Genomic DNA, 14,573 nt, shown 5'->3' on the forward strand with positions numbered 1-14,573 from the left:
CAAACTAAAAAAAATGAACAAAAGTAAGTTGTCAAGCTGTAAATGATATTACATTTCATTACATTACATTTCTGCCAGTCATAACTCCACTTTCCATTTGGTAATAATTCAAAACAATTAAAAAGAGATTATTCACCCTCACAGTTTAACACTCAAAGTACCTGTTTTTCTTCTGTCATTTATCAGAATTTGCTTACTCAGTCAAAGCTAATGACTTGCTCAGACCCTAATCATCTCTCTCACGATACCCAGTTTATTCATTCTGCAAACATTAAGCTATCTATCTCTCTCTATTTTGAACATAACATTTCAATCTCTTTCCAACACTTTGGATAGCATTCCATGCCAATAAAGTCTCAGTTCAGCAAAGCAGATAGTAATCTTCATTAACTAGACCTACAATGATTGCAAGAGACCAACATACAATGATACAAAACTGAAACAGAATAAAAGCAAACCCCCCCCATTGTTTTCCTGCACAGCCATTCAATAAAGCCATGACTGATCTTTACCTCAACCCCACATTGACTCCACTTCGACTCTGCTCATTGTTTGCCCGCACAGCCATCAATAAAGCCATGACTGATCTTTACCTCAACCCCACATTGACTCCACTTCGACTCTGCCCATTGTTTGCCTGCACAGCCATCAATAAAGCCATGACTGATCTTTACCTCAACCCCACATTGACTCCACTTCGACTCTGCCCATTGTTTGCCCACACAGCCATTCAATAAAGCCATGGCTGATCTTTACCTCAACCCCACATTACCTCCACCTCAAGTTGAGTTTATACATAGCATATGCACTGTGTAGCAGGTTCTACCATCAAAATTTACATTCTTGTAGCCGATTTGCTATCTATACACCAAAGTCTGAATTAACTGAACTGAAGCTCATCCTATGACAATTATTCTACCATATATTGCACAGGCTACATTCATTCCACTGTGTAATGTGAGTGCAAATGCTTTAGATACAAATATACAACAGAAAAATCCATCAGAATTCTAAAGTTTTCTACAAAATTCAAGCTAAAACCATTTTAATACACCCAATTCTTATCAAGATGTTAAGAATTCTGGAACGATTGATAGCCAAGAAGCAGTAATTGTCATATTTGATTATTAGAATCCACTACATTTAAAGATAAATCATTAATGGAAGGAACAAGTGACTTCAGCTGCCTCTCTCCTCTTCTCAATAGGGAATAAATAATTAGGTCAGAATTCCCCCTTGCAATCCATTGACTTTAGCAAATGAGTGTTTGCCTATAAAGATTGGCTTTGAACAAGGATGTGATGCCATCTATTGAATAGCTGGCAATCTCAGTAGCCAACGCGCATGATCAAAAAAAAGCTGCAGAAGGCTGTAGACTCAACTAGCTCTATTTATTTATTGCCGCTACAAAACAACAAATATCACACCATACGTAAGTGATAATAAACCTGATCCTGATTCTTTGTTATGAGTAGCTCTGACTGTTTTACCAGCTGTTATTGACACCCAAGTTACAGCAAAGATTAAGAGAAAGAGGAAAACAAGCACACCAAGGACTTCTTAAAACTGCTTGGTAACCCTTTTTTTTACAGCTTATTGATTTTACACTCTGTTCTATTTTTGCTTCCCATCCATTCATGGGCTTCACCATTGTCTACTGGAGCCACGGTCGCCAAAGCCACGAAGTGCAGGTTAGTCTCATAAATGCTGACTAGGATCTTGACAGGGTACAGCTTGTGCAACTGCTCAAGTGCCTTTTTGTGCATACTGTAAACACCTCAAAGACCTTTTAGGCTTCAGGATTCAATGCCTGTTAATATGTAAGCAGACATTCCAATGTAATTTAATGCATTAGACACCTACCACGATATTATTAGCTCATTGTTTCATGAAAGTCTTAAAATAGAAAGTAGAACTTGTTTTACTTATTTTATAAGTATAATGACATTAAATTTCATGAATTAGAGCCTTACAAGGTAAGAGTATCTGAAAATTTGACAGTCTAAGTAATTTTGGAGGTATCACTTGCTATAACACAATCAAGCACTGGATTTTTTTTCCTAAGGCAAACAATAGCTTTACGTTTGGTTTGTGCATCCTCATTAAAGTCAGACTGCCCAGTTTAGAGCTTACTGTAAATCTGCACCTATGTACTAATGATAAGTTTTGTTTCTTAACAAATGATATCTTTTCTTCCTGAGAATCAAGAATTTGAAATAAAAATGAAAAAACCTAGGGAGAGTCAGCAGATCATGGAGTCATTGAATCTTATAGCATGGAAACTGACCATTCAGCCCATCACATCAATGCTGATCAGTGGTTACCCATTTGTATTCACTCAATCTTCCAGCACTTGGCTCATAGTCTTCTATGCTAGACAATTCAAGTAAACATCTCAACATTTGTCAAACATTTTCAGTGACTCTGCTTCTAGGTAATTATGATTCACAGTCACCCTCAGATCTTCTCTAAATCCTCTACAACTTACCCCAAATGTATATTTTCTATTTGTATTTAGCTCTGATTTGGGAAATAGTTCCCTGCAGTCTTCCCTATCTATGCCTCTTATGACTTTATATATTTCAATGATGTCACCTCTTACCCTCCTCTGTTGCAGGGTAAACAAACCCTGCCTCTTCATAATTGAAATGCTCTATCCCAGGTATAATCCTGGTAAATGTCCTCTGGGCCTTCTTGTGTTATCATATCTTGTATATTTTAAAGCTGTGTGTAGTACTGCTGTTGAGGTCTGGCCAATTTTTTTTACAGTTTTAGTATAACTTCTCTGCTCTTGCATTCAAAGTCTATCCCACTTGTCTTCTTCACCACATTCTCTACCTGAACTGTCAACCTCAATGATCTTTAAAAGTGTACACCAAGGCCCCACTGATACCCTCTAGGTCCCTACCACTCATGGTGTATATCCTACTCATTGGTATTCTAAAAAAAAATCACCTCACATTTATCTGGATCAAATATCATCTGCCATTTCTCAATACATCAATATCACCCTGTAGTCTAAGATTACCCACCACACCATCAACAACTCCAATCATTGTGTCATCTGAGAATTTAACTACCGAGAGAGAGGAGGTGCAGTGGCTAATGGACTGGTGCAGAGCCAACAATCTGTCTCTGAATGTGAACAAAACAAAACAGATAGTTGTTGACTTCAGGAGGGCACGGAGCAACCACTCCCTGCTGAACATCGACGGCTCCGCGGTAGAGATAGTTAACAGCACCAAATTTCTTGGTGTTCACCTGGTCCCTCAACACCGTCTCCATAGCAAAGAAAGCCCAGTAGCATCTCTACTTTCTGCGAAGGCTGAGGAAAGTCCATCTCCCACCCCTCATCCTCACCACATTCTACAGAGGTTGTATTGAGAGCATCCTGAGCAGCTGCATCAATGTCTAGTTCAGAAATTGCACCATCTTGGATTGTAAGACCCTGCAGCGGATAGTGAGGTCAGCTGAGAAGATCATCGGGGTCTCTCTTCCCACCATTACAGACATTTACAGAATACACTGCATCCACAAAGCAAACAGCATTATGAAGGACCCCACGCACCCCTCATACAAACTCTTCTCCCTCCTGCCATCTGGGAAAAGGCACCGAAGCATTCGGGCTCTCACAACCAGACTATGTAACAGTTTCTTCCCCCAGGCCATCAGCCTCCTCAATACCCAGAGTCTGGACTGACACCAACTTACTGCCCTCTACTGTGCCTATTGTCTTGTTTATTATTTATTGTAATGCCTGTACTGTTTTGTGCACTTTATGCAGTCCTGGGTAGGCCTGTAGTCTAGTGTAGTTTTTTTTTCTGTGTTGTTTTTATGTAGTTTAGTGTAGTTTTCGTACTGTTTCAAGTAGCACCGTACTCCTGAAAAACGTTGTCTCATTTTTACTGTGTACTGTACCAGCAGTTATGGTTGAAATGACAATAAAATGTGACTTGACTTGACTTGATTATGCTTCTTACATTCACATCCAAATCATTCATGTCTATTACAAACGGCAAACGCCTCCACACTGGTCCCTGTGAAATACCACAAGTCACAAACATCCGTTTAGAAAAGCAACCCTCTATTATCATAGTCTGACTCTTACTATAAATCCAATTTTGGGTCCAATTTACGGCATTAACTTGTCCTTTACCTTTGGGACCAGTATCTCACATGAGGCCCTGTTAAAGTCCTTGTAAACTACATCTATTGTGCTGCCCTCATCAGTACATTTTGTTATTTCTTCAGAAATTTTGATCAGTTCATCAGACAGGATTTGTCATTGACAAAGCCATGCTGGCTATTTCTGATCAGCAGCTGGCTTTCCTAGGTCAGGCAGTTTCTGTGGAAAGAGAAACAGATTTAACATTTCAGGTTGATGAAGAAGGAGATTAAGTTGGTTTTAAGTTGCAGAAAGAGTGGGGAGAGAGGGGTAGGACAAAGAGAATATTTTTGATAAGGTGAGGCATTGTTTTCATTTCCTTCTTGATAAAGTGTTGACCAAAACTGGCTCACTTTATCAGTGATAAACCGACATGCTGAGCTTTTCCAGCAATTTCAGTTTCACTTTTTCCCGCCGAGCCAGAAAGAAGAATGTTTGTTTCAATACTTTCTTGAAATTTCTGAGAGCTGATGTTAACTGCTATAAAAGAGAAAATTTCTTGTAGTGGAAGAACAAGCACAAACTTCCCATATAATATCAATACAGTTTGAACAAATATTTCTTGACATGCTTCGCCTCTTCGAGACTAATCATGTTTCTGAACCACACTTTTCAAGGATGCAAAAAACAATGGACATCTTTAGCACTTGGGTCTTCATTCTTCTTCATAGCTCTCTTCTAAAACCTAGGCTGCCATTCATAACCACTAATTCCTAATTTAATTTGCCTTTTATTTTCCCAATTGTGACATGTTCAATGTTCTCCATTGAAAAAAATGTGAGCAAAAAACATATAATCCTTCTAAAATAAATAAATATTTTCCCCAAAATGTGATGTGAAGGTAAATACCTGTGTTTCCCAAAAACATGTGATTGTCCAGTACATGACACATACTGGATTATCCATGATTATTTCTTACCTTCTTACGCACCTGTTGCTGTTTGGCAGAGTGTGCTTTGACATGCTTCCTCAATGAACTTGGATCAGTGTAGCGCTTTGTGCACCCTGGGATCTGACAAGCATATGGTTTCTGTAAATGTTTGAGAGAGAAAAAAGTTTTACACTTCACAATCGCTGCTGAGTCTCATTAAGACAATTCTATCCTGACTATATGCATGTGATTCCTTCTGCTATGGAACAGTGAATTATTATTTCCTGTGCATGAGTACTTTTCAACTGGAATGCAGTTACTAAAAGTAGAAATTCTTCTTTTTAAGACACTTCACTTGAATAGCTCAGCTCTGGCAGCTGACCAGGGGTGTCAGATGATAGCCTCACTCCTGGATTTGATTCAAAAGCTGAAAATAGTTTTTACAACTGTAGATGTTGATAATTATTACTGGTACTCAAAGTAAAACTATTAAGAAGCTGCAAATAAAGAACGTTTCGTAGTAATAATTTGTCAATGGCCATATTTCAAATACTGCACTTTACAGGGTTACATGCAAGCAATGATTTTGTTTCAAGATTAGTTGCTGTGTGTAACCTTTAACTTGGTACCAATGTACATTGTTGGATGTAATTGCTAAAGCACTTTTGGATAAGTATACAAAGTCATTCCAACAGGTAATCCATTAATACGGAATGAATAAATTATTAGGAATGCTTTAAACTTTGCCTGACTGTCTTACTCCTTTGACACAGCGGCTATATGGCACTGCTATAGGAGTCAGTGTCTCTGGACAAAATGCCCTGCAACAGCTGGCAGTAGATCTTGATCTGGTATTCTTTGTGTAAACACACCCAAAAGTATAGCAGGTTTACAAGGTTACTTAAGCTGCCACATTTAAATCTATGGCATGGTCATAAGATGCATAAACTTCACAGACATGTATAAATAATCGTTTACGGGAGCTCAAATGCATGGACAATAATATGGCAGAGCAGATAAATCTCAAATCATTGATAATTTCAATGAACTGAATCGGTTAGGTTTCATGCAGCTGAGCAATCTCTGTCAAATTATTACGCATGTGATAGACGAAAAAAAACATTGTAATTGAAATTTGTCTCGACCATCATCGACTGAATTGATTGAATGAGTGGTACCTGAGCTCTGAAGGTAGAGATTCCTTGGCAAAGGAAGGAAAGCATAAAGAAGAAAAGAATTAAGTTTTATGTTTAGACATCTTATACAGTACATCAATATTTGAATCATATAACAGAAAGACAGAGCAACCTATTCTGTATCCCATGACGAAAGTTTCATAAATTCAAACAGATTCAGCATCTGCTTTATCTTATTTAATTAGAATTCCTCTGACTATCCTAAACATATGTTTTCAAGATTACCTGGCTCAAAATGTAAACCATCATACAGTCTTGCTGGCAAACCTTTCATTCAGTTTTCACTTCAGCTCTTGGGTTGAGTGCAGCTCCATGCTTCCAAATGACCTAAGTGTTGTTCTCCATGTCTGTGCCCAGATAAGGTTAGGTTGGCTATTGTACCATTAGAAATGGTGCAGCAATTCCTTGTTCCTTCCCTATATTAAAGATAGTCCTGGAAGGGTCATTAGCTGCTGGGGACTATTTTCTGGCAAACTCTCTCAAGAGAAAATTTAAACCTAACTGTATTTGTTAAATAATTTGTATCACTAATCAAGTGTCTGTCCTTTTTGGACAGCCTGCCTCAGTCCAACACCATGAGTGTAAACTAAGAGCATTACTTGCACATTCAACAGAAGAGCTGAATACCAAACTTTCAAATAATTAGCACTATTTAAGAAAGCCACTCAAAATTATGAATAAATGAATGAGTATCTTACAATTATTTATAAGAACCTAAGAACATCAGAGCTTTATGGGCATATAATCAACCTACATATATAAACTGTATTATGTATTTCTATCAATTGATTTTTTTAAATTATCATGTTGTTTATCTTATTGTGATTTTTGTGCTGCATCAGATCCAGAGTAACAATTATTTCATTCTCCTTTACGTGTATGGATGTACTGGAAATGACATTGAACAATCTAGAATCAGGAGTAGCCATGTGATCTTCCCTGCCTTCACCTCCTCCGTGACAGACCTCCATATCTCTCAATTCCCTAATCTTTCAAAAATATATCTACTTCCATGTAAATTAAATATTTCTAGTATTTTTACCCACACAAATTTGCCTTTGTTAAATAACAGATCATGGTATCCGAAGTCAGCGTGAGGTCTAAGTATGAAGCGTAGCTGAATAGCGCGAGCAATTAAGAAAGAGATGCAAGGTTCAGACAGAGAGAAGCTGCTGGCAAGAGAGCATGCGGTCTCGAAGTTTACTGAGAGATTCAGGTGGGAGGAGCCCGAAAATCCTGTTAGGGCTAACCTAAGTCCACCCACATCTATGCAGTTTACCAGCAATCTAGCGGATAGTTTGGAATGCTTCAAACAGCAATTCAAATATAGTTAGCGGCAAGCAGAGCCAGTGGGGCTGAGGAAAAATTGAAAGCATCTATCTTTCTATGTATAATTGGTGAAGATGCTTTGGTCATCTATAACAGCTTTCAAACTGAGGAGACAGACTTTAAAATGGACACTCTGATGACCAAAATTTGAAAGTATTTTGTCCCAAGTAAAAACGTCACATTTGAGAGATACAAGTTCTTCTCCTGTGACCAGAAACAAAATGTCTGCTTTGGCCAATACTTAGCTGAACTTCACACACTTAGTAAGTCCTGTGAGTTTGGAGATTTGGGAGATTCACTAGTCAGAGACAAAATAGTTTGTGGAATCCCAGATAATGTTCTCAGAGAAAGATTGCACTGTGAAGATTTAAAGCTAGAAAACGCTGTGAATATGTGTAGGGCTTTGGAGATGACACAAGTTCAAGCTAAAGAGTTGCACAGGGCAGAAACAGGCCTGCATGCTGTGAAAACAGAGGGGCAGAGCACAAGGTGTTTCCCAAAGCAACAGCTTAGCAAAGAGGTAGAATCAAACAGTAAGTGCAGCAAATTTGGAAGTAGGTACACACCAAAGGTGTGTTCTGCTTATGGAAAGTCTTGCAATAATTGTGGGAAGAAGAATCATTTTGTAAAGTGCTGCGAAGCTGGGGCTACGAAGAGAAAGTTGCACACAGTGGCTGAGGAAATGAAGAAACTCTTTATAGATTCTCTGCATACTGCTGGTGGTGGTAAAACAGAATGACTCGTTCCAGTGACTGTGAATGAGACGGTAATTCCATTCAAGCTTGACACCAGGGCCCAGGTGAATCTGTTATCCATGGATGATTACATTACTCTCAAAGTAAACAAGAAGATTTACCCAGTGAAGTTAAAAATTACAGACTAAACTGGAGAGAACGTTCTTGTAAAAGAAGTCTGAATGGTGACCTTCAAGCACAAAGGGCAGCACCTATACTGGTTGCTGAGTAGTGAGTACAGCCAGTATTCGGTCTGAGTGCATGTGAAAGGCTCAACCTAGTGGAAAGAGTTTTTGTTGTGCCAGGTATCCAGGCAACACTCAATAAAAAACACGCAAGTGTCTTTGAGGAGCTCAGATGCTTACCTGATGTAACTTGAGAAACTCAAAACAGCATCCATGAGAGCTCCAGAGAGGTTATGCAAGAGAAGCACAAGAACTCCACCTTCCATAGACATCTGTTCCAGCTACAGTCAGGATGCCAGTATTGAACATAATGATCATGATGAAGTCGTCGTCGGTCTTGCTTCCTCATCATACAGCACTGGTTTTCATTCTGTCTCTCATCAACTTTCAGTTAAAAATTGGAAATCAAAACTATCTTCACAATCCTCACCAAAGTTGAAGAGGAAAAATAAAAAAGAAAATAGGAAGCCCACACAAGACCCAGGGTCATAACAACAGCAACAGTTCAACACAAACCAACAGGAGGAGTTGCTATCTATGATATGCAGCCAACAGATGGAGCTCTATGAATCAAGACAGACTCATTTAGAACTTGAGCAAAGACTCACTGATCACATGGATACAGTCCAGGGCTCTATTATAAGGAACATAGAGCGAATTATGGTTACAGAGCAAGCACAAGAACAGAGATGAACACATAAGATCTTGGCAGAGGATGTGAAAGAAATGAACACATTGATCAGAGTTCTCAAAAGGACACATATTAATGCAGCAATGAAAGCAAGACATCCGTGGAAAAAAACAGCAGTCCAAAAGGGATTACCACAGAGATGGATTGAGAGTGACTGAGTGAATGGAGGATTGTACTTCTTTATTACAATTCAAGTTAACATAAATATCTTTGTTGGAAAGCATTATTGTGTCTTGCAGGTTTATGAGGACGTACTATTGTGTTTGTTTCCTTTAAAGGGGGAAGATGTGTTATTATGTATCCATATAATAAAGAACTTCAGTTCCCAGTGTGCAACAAGGTGGTTCACCTGGAACCATAAGTGACATTGGAAAACGGATCACACACACAATGCCCTTGGTGGGCAAGAAGGTCCCAAGTAAAATGTGGTTGAGCTGAAGCCATTCTGTAAACCTGTAAATAAAATCATTCTAGTGTTTTTACCCATGTAAGTTTGTCTTTGTTAAGGAACAAACATAACATTAAGAACGTCAGGTTCTAAAGGTCTACCCCACCAGCAAGCTGCTCATTGGTGCAGGAACTGAAGAAGCCAGACTTGGTGTGGACAGTGTTACTACGTGCTACAGAAAGGTGTTGTAGTTGGTGCACAAAAGTGGTGTGCAGTCTAACTGAGAGTGATTGTCTATGACGTTTCTCTTGCAATCGCAAGACCCTGTTGGACACTGATAATGTAAAAATGCTACACGTCCATTCCCCTTGTTTACAGCAAGGGAGCTGCGTGGCCTCCGTTGAAGCAAGGACTAGGCCTTGAGCTGCGAGTTTGCCTGCTGCAGCAGTCCAGCAGAGGAGATGTAGTGCAGCATCCATGCTGGGTTGGGGGGTGGCCCCTCCCACCGGTGCTGCCTTCCAGTGTTCGATTGGTGGAATAATAACAGGCTAGACTGCGTGTGTGCATGCATGCATTTGTCTGTGTACTGTTGAGAACTGCTTCTTCTTGTGATAACAACCATGCACCATCAATATACAGGACATGTCACTCAGGGACTTGGGATATGTATATTTTTTGTGTGGCTGTATGTTTATTTGCCATCTAATATTCAAAGATTCAAAATACAACCTTGAGATTTGTCTGCTTACTGGCAGTCACAAAGCAAGAAACCCAAAAGAAACCAATTTTAAAAAAATGAAAGATGCAATGAGCCCAATGCAGAGTGAACAAGAGAAAAAAAACACAAATCATGCAAACAAAAGAAGCAAGCAACAGCATTCCGAACCAAATTGAGTCCATGTAGGCCCAAAGCCTCGGTCTCATTCACCATATCGCGGGGCAAGCCGCTGTGAAGCTCGCTGACATGAAATGAGTAGCAGTGAGAGCAGACTCACAGCCTCAGTGCCACTGAGAGAGGAGTGAACATCGCAGGAGAACAAGCAAAATCACCTCCGGTCTTTCCAGTCCACCTGGCCCAGTGTTTAAGTCATCCAAACACTGGGCCATGCCAGCCACAGGGCCTAGACTTCACCGCCCAGCCCAAAGCCATTCCTGTCCTCTCCAAATCAGCTTGGTACTTAGAGCAAACCAGCCTCGCACCCAGTTTAGGTGGACAGGCACCAAAACTTCTCCACCTCGACTCCTCTTCGAAATGCTTGCTCCAACTCCATCTCCATCTCTGAAACTGCCTATGTGATACACGTACAAGGTAAGGTACATATATATGCTATATGTACCTTATGCTGTGTAGGACAGTTGGTACTGTGCCCCAGAGGAAGGCCATTTCATTTGGTTGTATTTATGGGTATTCATGGATGGCTAAATGATAATTTAAAATAAACTTGAACTTTACTGGGTGCATCACCTCCAAGTTCAAACAAGTTAGGACAGGGACCTCATGGAATTAAATATTTGAGTATGTGTTGTGTTATCTTCAAGTGGCTGCTCTATTTCAACAACATCAGGAACAGCCACAACCAAAGATAATTTCCCTAAGCTATTTTTTCAGTCCTGTGCCAGAAAGGGGGATTGAAAATTCAGCATGATGAGAAAGCCAATAAATAAACTTCTGAGAAAGCAACTAATCAATGCAGCAGAAACTCCAGTAATGAATCATCAATCTTTGCTACACAACCCTACAGTGACTTAATGTAAACTGAACCAGCTTGAAAAACTCACTAAATAGTTGAATGTTATTTATGCCATTAGAATTTCAAACTGTGTGTGTGTCTCTCTCTGCTGTACTGGACACAATATTGCACATTAGCAAAGATTTCTGGAAGTTGATATAGTCTGAATGTAAAACTAAGCAGATTCCTTATTTCAGAAGAAGATGGAGAATAAGTCAGCTGTACTAAAATTGTGTTCCTCTATAACAGCTACACCTCCACTAGTACTTCATCAAATGACTCGCCTTAAATGTGTGAGGCTAGCTAGTAAGTAGTGATATTCCCTTTTACTGGAGGCTGGTAAACTGGTAAAACAACCTCGTTATCTGCTGCAGATCCCATCTAATTTTTATTTCTAATGATTTTCAATCAGAAAGGACACAGATAACCATCCACATCAAAGTGTGAAAGTACTGGAGTGAGTGGGAAATTTGATCATAAGATTTGGCTGGGATGTAGACAGAAAGTCAGAACCAAAACCTATAAGGATTTCCACAAATTATCATACAGACACCCTTATCAGCATTGTCAATGCACAGTGGGAATTTTCCATGTATATTCTGCTCCCAGTTCACAGGCACTAAAAGTAATGGTTGCTCCATCTAATATCTGTTTCTTTATCCACTGAAACACATCAATTCTACAAATATTGGAGTGTAAACTTCTAGCCTGCATCTTCATTGATCATAGCAGCCAACACCTTTTTGCACAGAGATTTGAGGATGACTTGGTTCTGCTGCAGTTAAATGGGCTCATAGATGGTTTTTGGGTGGATCTCACAGGTCTACCAGTTTCAGCCCATTAAATAAAAGGATAGACAGTAACTGACTGTGGAATCCCAGTTTCCTGTGAGACACTATTGAAGTATACCATTCCCTCCTGCTGTATAGAATCTGGCACACTGGATACAGTTCTGCTTACCTTGTTCCATTGGATGAGAAATTTGATACACAAATCTGAATTTACATTCTGAATGCTGAAGTTACATCAGATAGTTATTAAAGCCAGCTAACATTATGAGTCTGATTTATCCTCAGAAATGCAGCAGTAGTAGAGTAGTTTGTTTGCTGGCTGCCCAAATCACTGCTTATTCTCTACTTGTCCTGTTCTTGACTAAACAGTTAACCTGCTGATGATTTTTTTAACATCATGACCAACCTATGGATTTGCAGCATTTTCATTGGTAAAAACCACTGCTGTTGATAAAATCTCAGATAGCAACAAGGAGGTACACAGAAGTGACGTAGATCAGCTGATTGAATGGTGTCACAACAACCACCTCACAATCAATGTCAGCAAGATCAGAAATTAATTGTGGACTCTAGAAGGGGAAATCAGGAGAGCACACACCACCTCGTTGAGCGGTCAGCAGAGAAAAGGGAGAGCAGCTTCAAGTTCATGGGCGTCAAAAATCTTGGAGGATCTATTCTGGGCACAACGCATTGCTGCAATCATGAAGAAGACATGCCAATGGCTGTACTTCATTAGGAATTTGAGGAGATTTGGTATGGTACCAAAGGCTCCTACAGATATCTGTAAATGTGTGGTGGAGAGCATTCTGACTGGTTGCATTCCTTGCAGAGGCTCCACGGAAGATGCTGTAGAGGCTGAAGACTCAGCCAGCTCAATCACAGGTGAAACCTTCCCCAGCACTGAGGAGACCTTCAAGAGATGGTGCCCCAAGAAGGCACCATCAACACTTAAGGACCATCACCCTCCAAGACATGCCCTCTTCTCGTTACAACCATTAGGGAGAAAGTACAGCAGTCTGAAGACCTACACTCAGTGATTCAGGCATAGCCTCTTCCCCTCCACCACCAGACTTCTGAATGGTCCATGAACCAGTGAACACTATCGTTTTTCCTTTTTGTGCACTATTTAATTATTTTGTAATCTATAGCAATTTTATATCTTTGCACTGTACATCTGCCAGACAATAAGTTTCATGTGATAATAAACCTGATTCTGATTTTACTGTTTCTTATTTCAGTATTTTAATGTTCCCACTGTTTCTCCTCGATTGCCTCAGTTAGCTAATTCAATGCATTGATAGGGTGGTGTACTGAGTAAACACTAATTAAATATAATGCAAAACATTCTGTATCATGCTTACTGTGTCCAGGTGTGTTCGCTGGTGTTTGGCACGATCACTGGAGTTGCTGAAAGCCTTCTGGCAGCCGGTGTGTTGACAAAGGTAAGGCTTCTCACCAGTATGGCTCCGCAGGTGGATCTTGAGATTTTCTAGTCTAGAAAATGCCTTATTACAGCCTTCGAACTGCAATAAAGTATTAAAAAATATAAATATTACCATGAAAAGAACAAGGCAGCTACGCTACAATGCTTACAGTGTAAACCAACAATACTCATCCAGTAAATCACTGCAGCTCAACATCTGTACTAACTCAGGGATGAAAATAACTCCTGTGCTATTAATTTAACCTTTCAGCACTGACACGTACTAGAACAGCATTAGATTGAACTGATTTCTTTTTTGTTGAAGTACGCTTCATCAACTCTTTCAAAAACATACATTACCTAAGCTGGTTTAAATCACACACATAGAGGGTATTTTATTCTCAAAATGATCTTTCTGAATGTCACTAAAGACAAATTAATAACCTTTTGGGATTAACTTAAATCAGTAGTCTCAAAACTGACTGTTACGTCTGTCCAGGTTGATTTAGCCCATCTGCTGCTTATACTAATTAATAAGTTATACCCCAAACCACGCTCTGAATTTTGCCGTAAAAATGTCACATGGGATCTTTAAGAGAAATTGGGTGGTTTAGAAAGTGACCTGGGTTTGCTGAAGTTGGTACCTCACAATGTGCCCAACAATTAAACCTTTTCTACTATGTTCAGTTCCTTTGTCTTGCTAGTTGCAGTTGCACACTGATTAACAGTGCAGCCAAAGGAAAAGAGCATTTGGGAACTTAATGAGTGACCGGACAAAGTTTGGTTCTCCTTAACCAGCAGGTTTGAAGACTAAAGGAGACTGGTTAAAGGCGGTTAATTTAATATCAAATCCATCACAAAATATTGTCTAATGAGAGAAAATAGACAGGTTAGGTTTGTATTTTCTGGAGTTTAGAAAAATTAGAGGAGATTTGATTGAAACACATAAACACATACGATCCTGAGGGGTCTTGAAAGGGTGGAGAGAATGTTTCTTGTGAAAGTTTCTAGAACTATGGATCACTGCTAACAATAAGGGGTCACCTACTTATGACACAGGTGAGGTTTAA

The 14,573-nt window shown here is 39.5% G+C and overlaps 1 protein-coding gene across 9 annotated transcripts in view; it reads right to left on the reverse strand.

The window, feature by feature from the left end:
• LOC132402058 (zinc finger protein GLIS3-like) overlaps positions 1 to 14,573 on the reverse strand; it is a 371,909-nt gene that overhangs the window by 87,399 nt on the left and 269,937 nt on the right. For 8 of the 9 annotated variants that reach the window (XM_059984584.1, XM_059984583.1, XM_059984586.1 and 5 more), the window contains 2 exons: positions 13,442 to 13,603; positions 5,085 to 5,195 (listed from right to left, as the gene is read on the reverse strand). In XM_059984584.1, coding sequence (XP_059840567.1) covers positions 5,085 to 5,195; positions 13,442 to 13,603 — 273 coding nt within the window. The remainder of the gene's footprint in view (positions 1 to 5,084; positions 5,196 to 13,441; positions 13,604 to 14,573) is intronic. The other variant, XM_059984585.1, reaches the window with a different exon arrangement.

The sequence above is a fragment of the Hypanus sabinus genome, chromosome 11 (assembly GCF_030144855.1).
Source record: "Hypanus sabinus isolate sHypSab1 chromosome 11, sHypSab1.hap1, whole genome shotgun sequence".
Classification (NCBI taxonomy): Eukaryota; Metazoa; Chordata; class Chondrichthyes; order Myliobatiformes; family Dasyatidae; genus Hypanus; species Hypanus sabinus.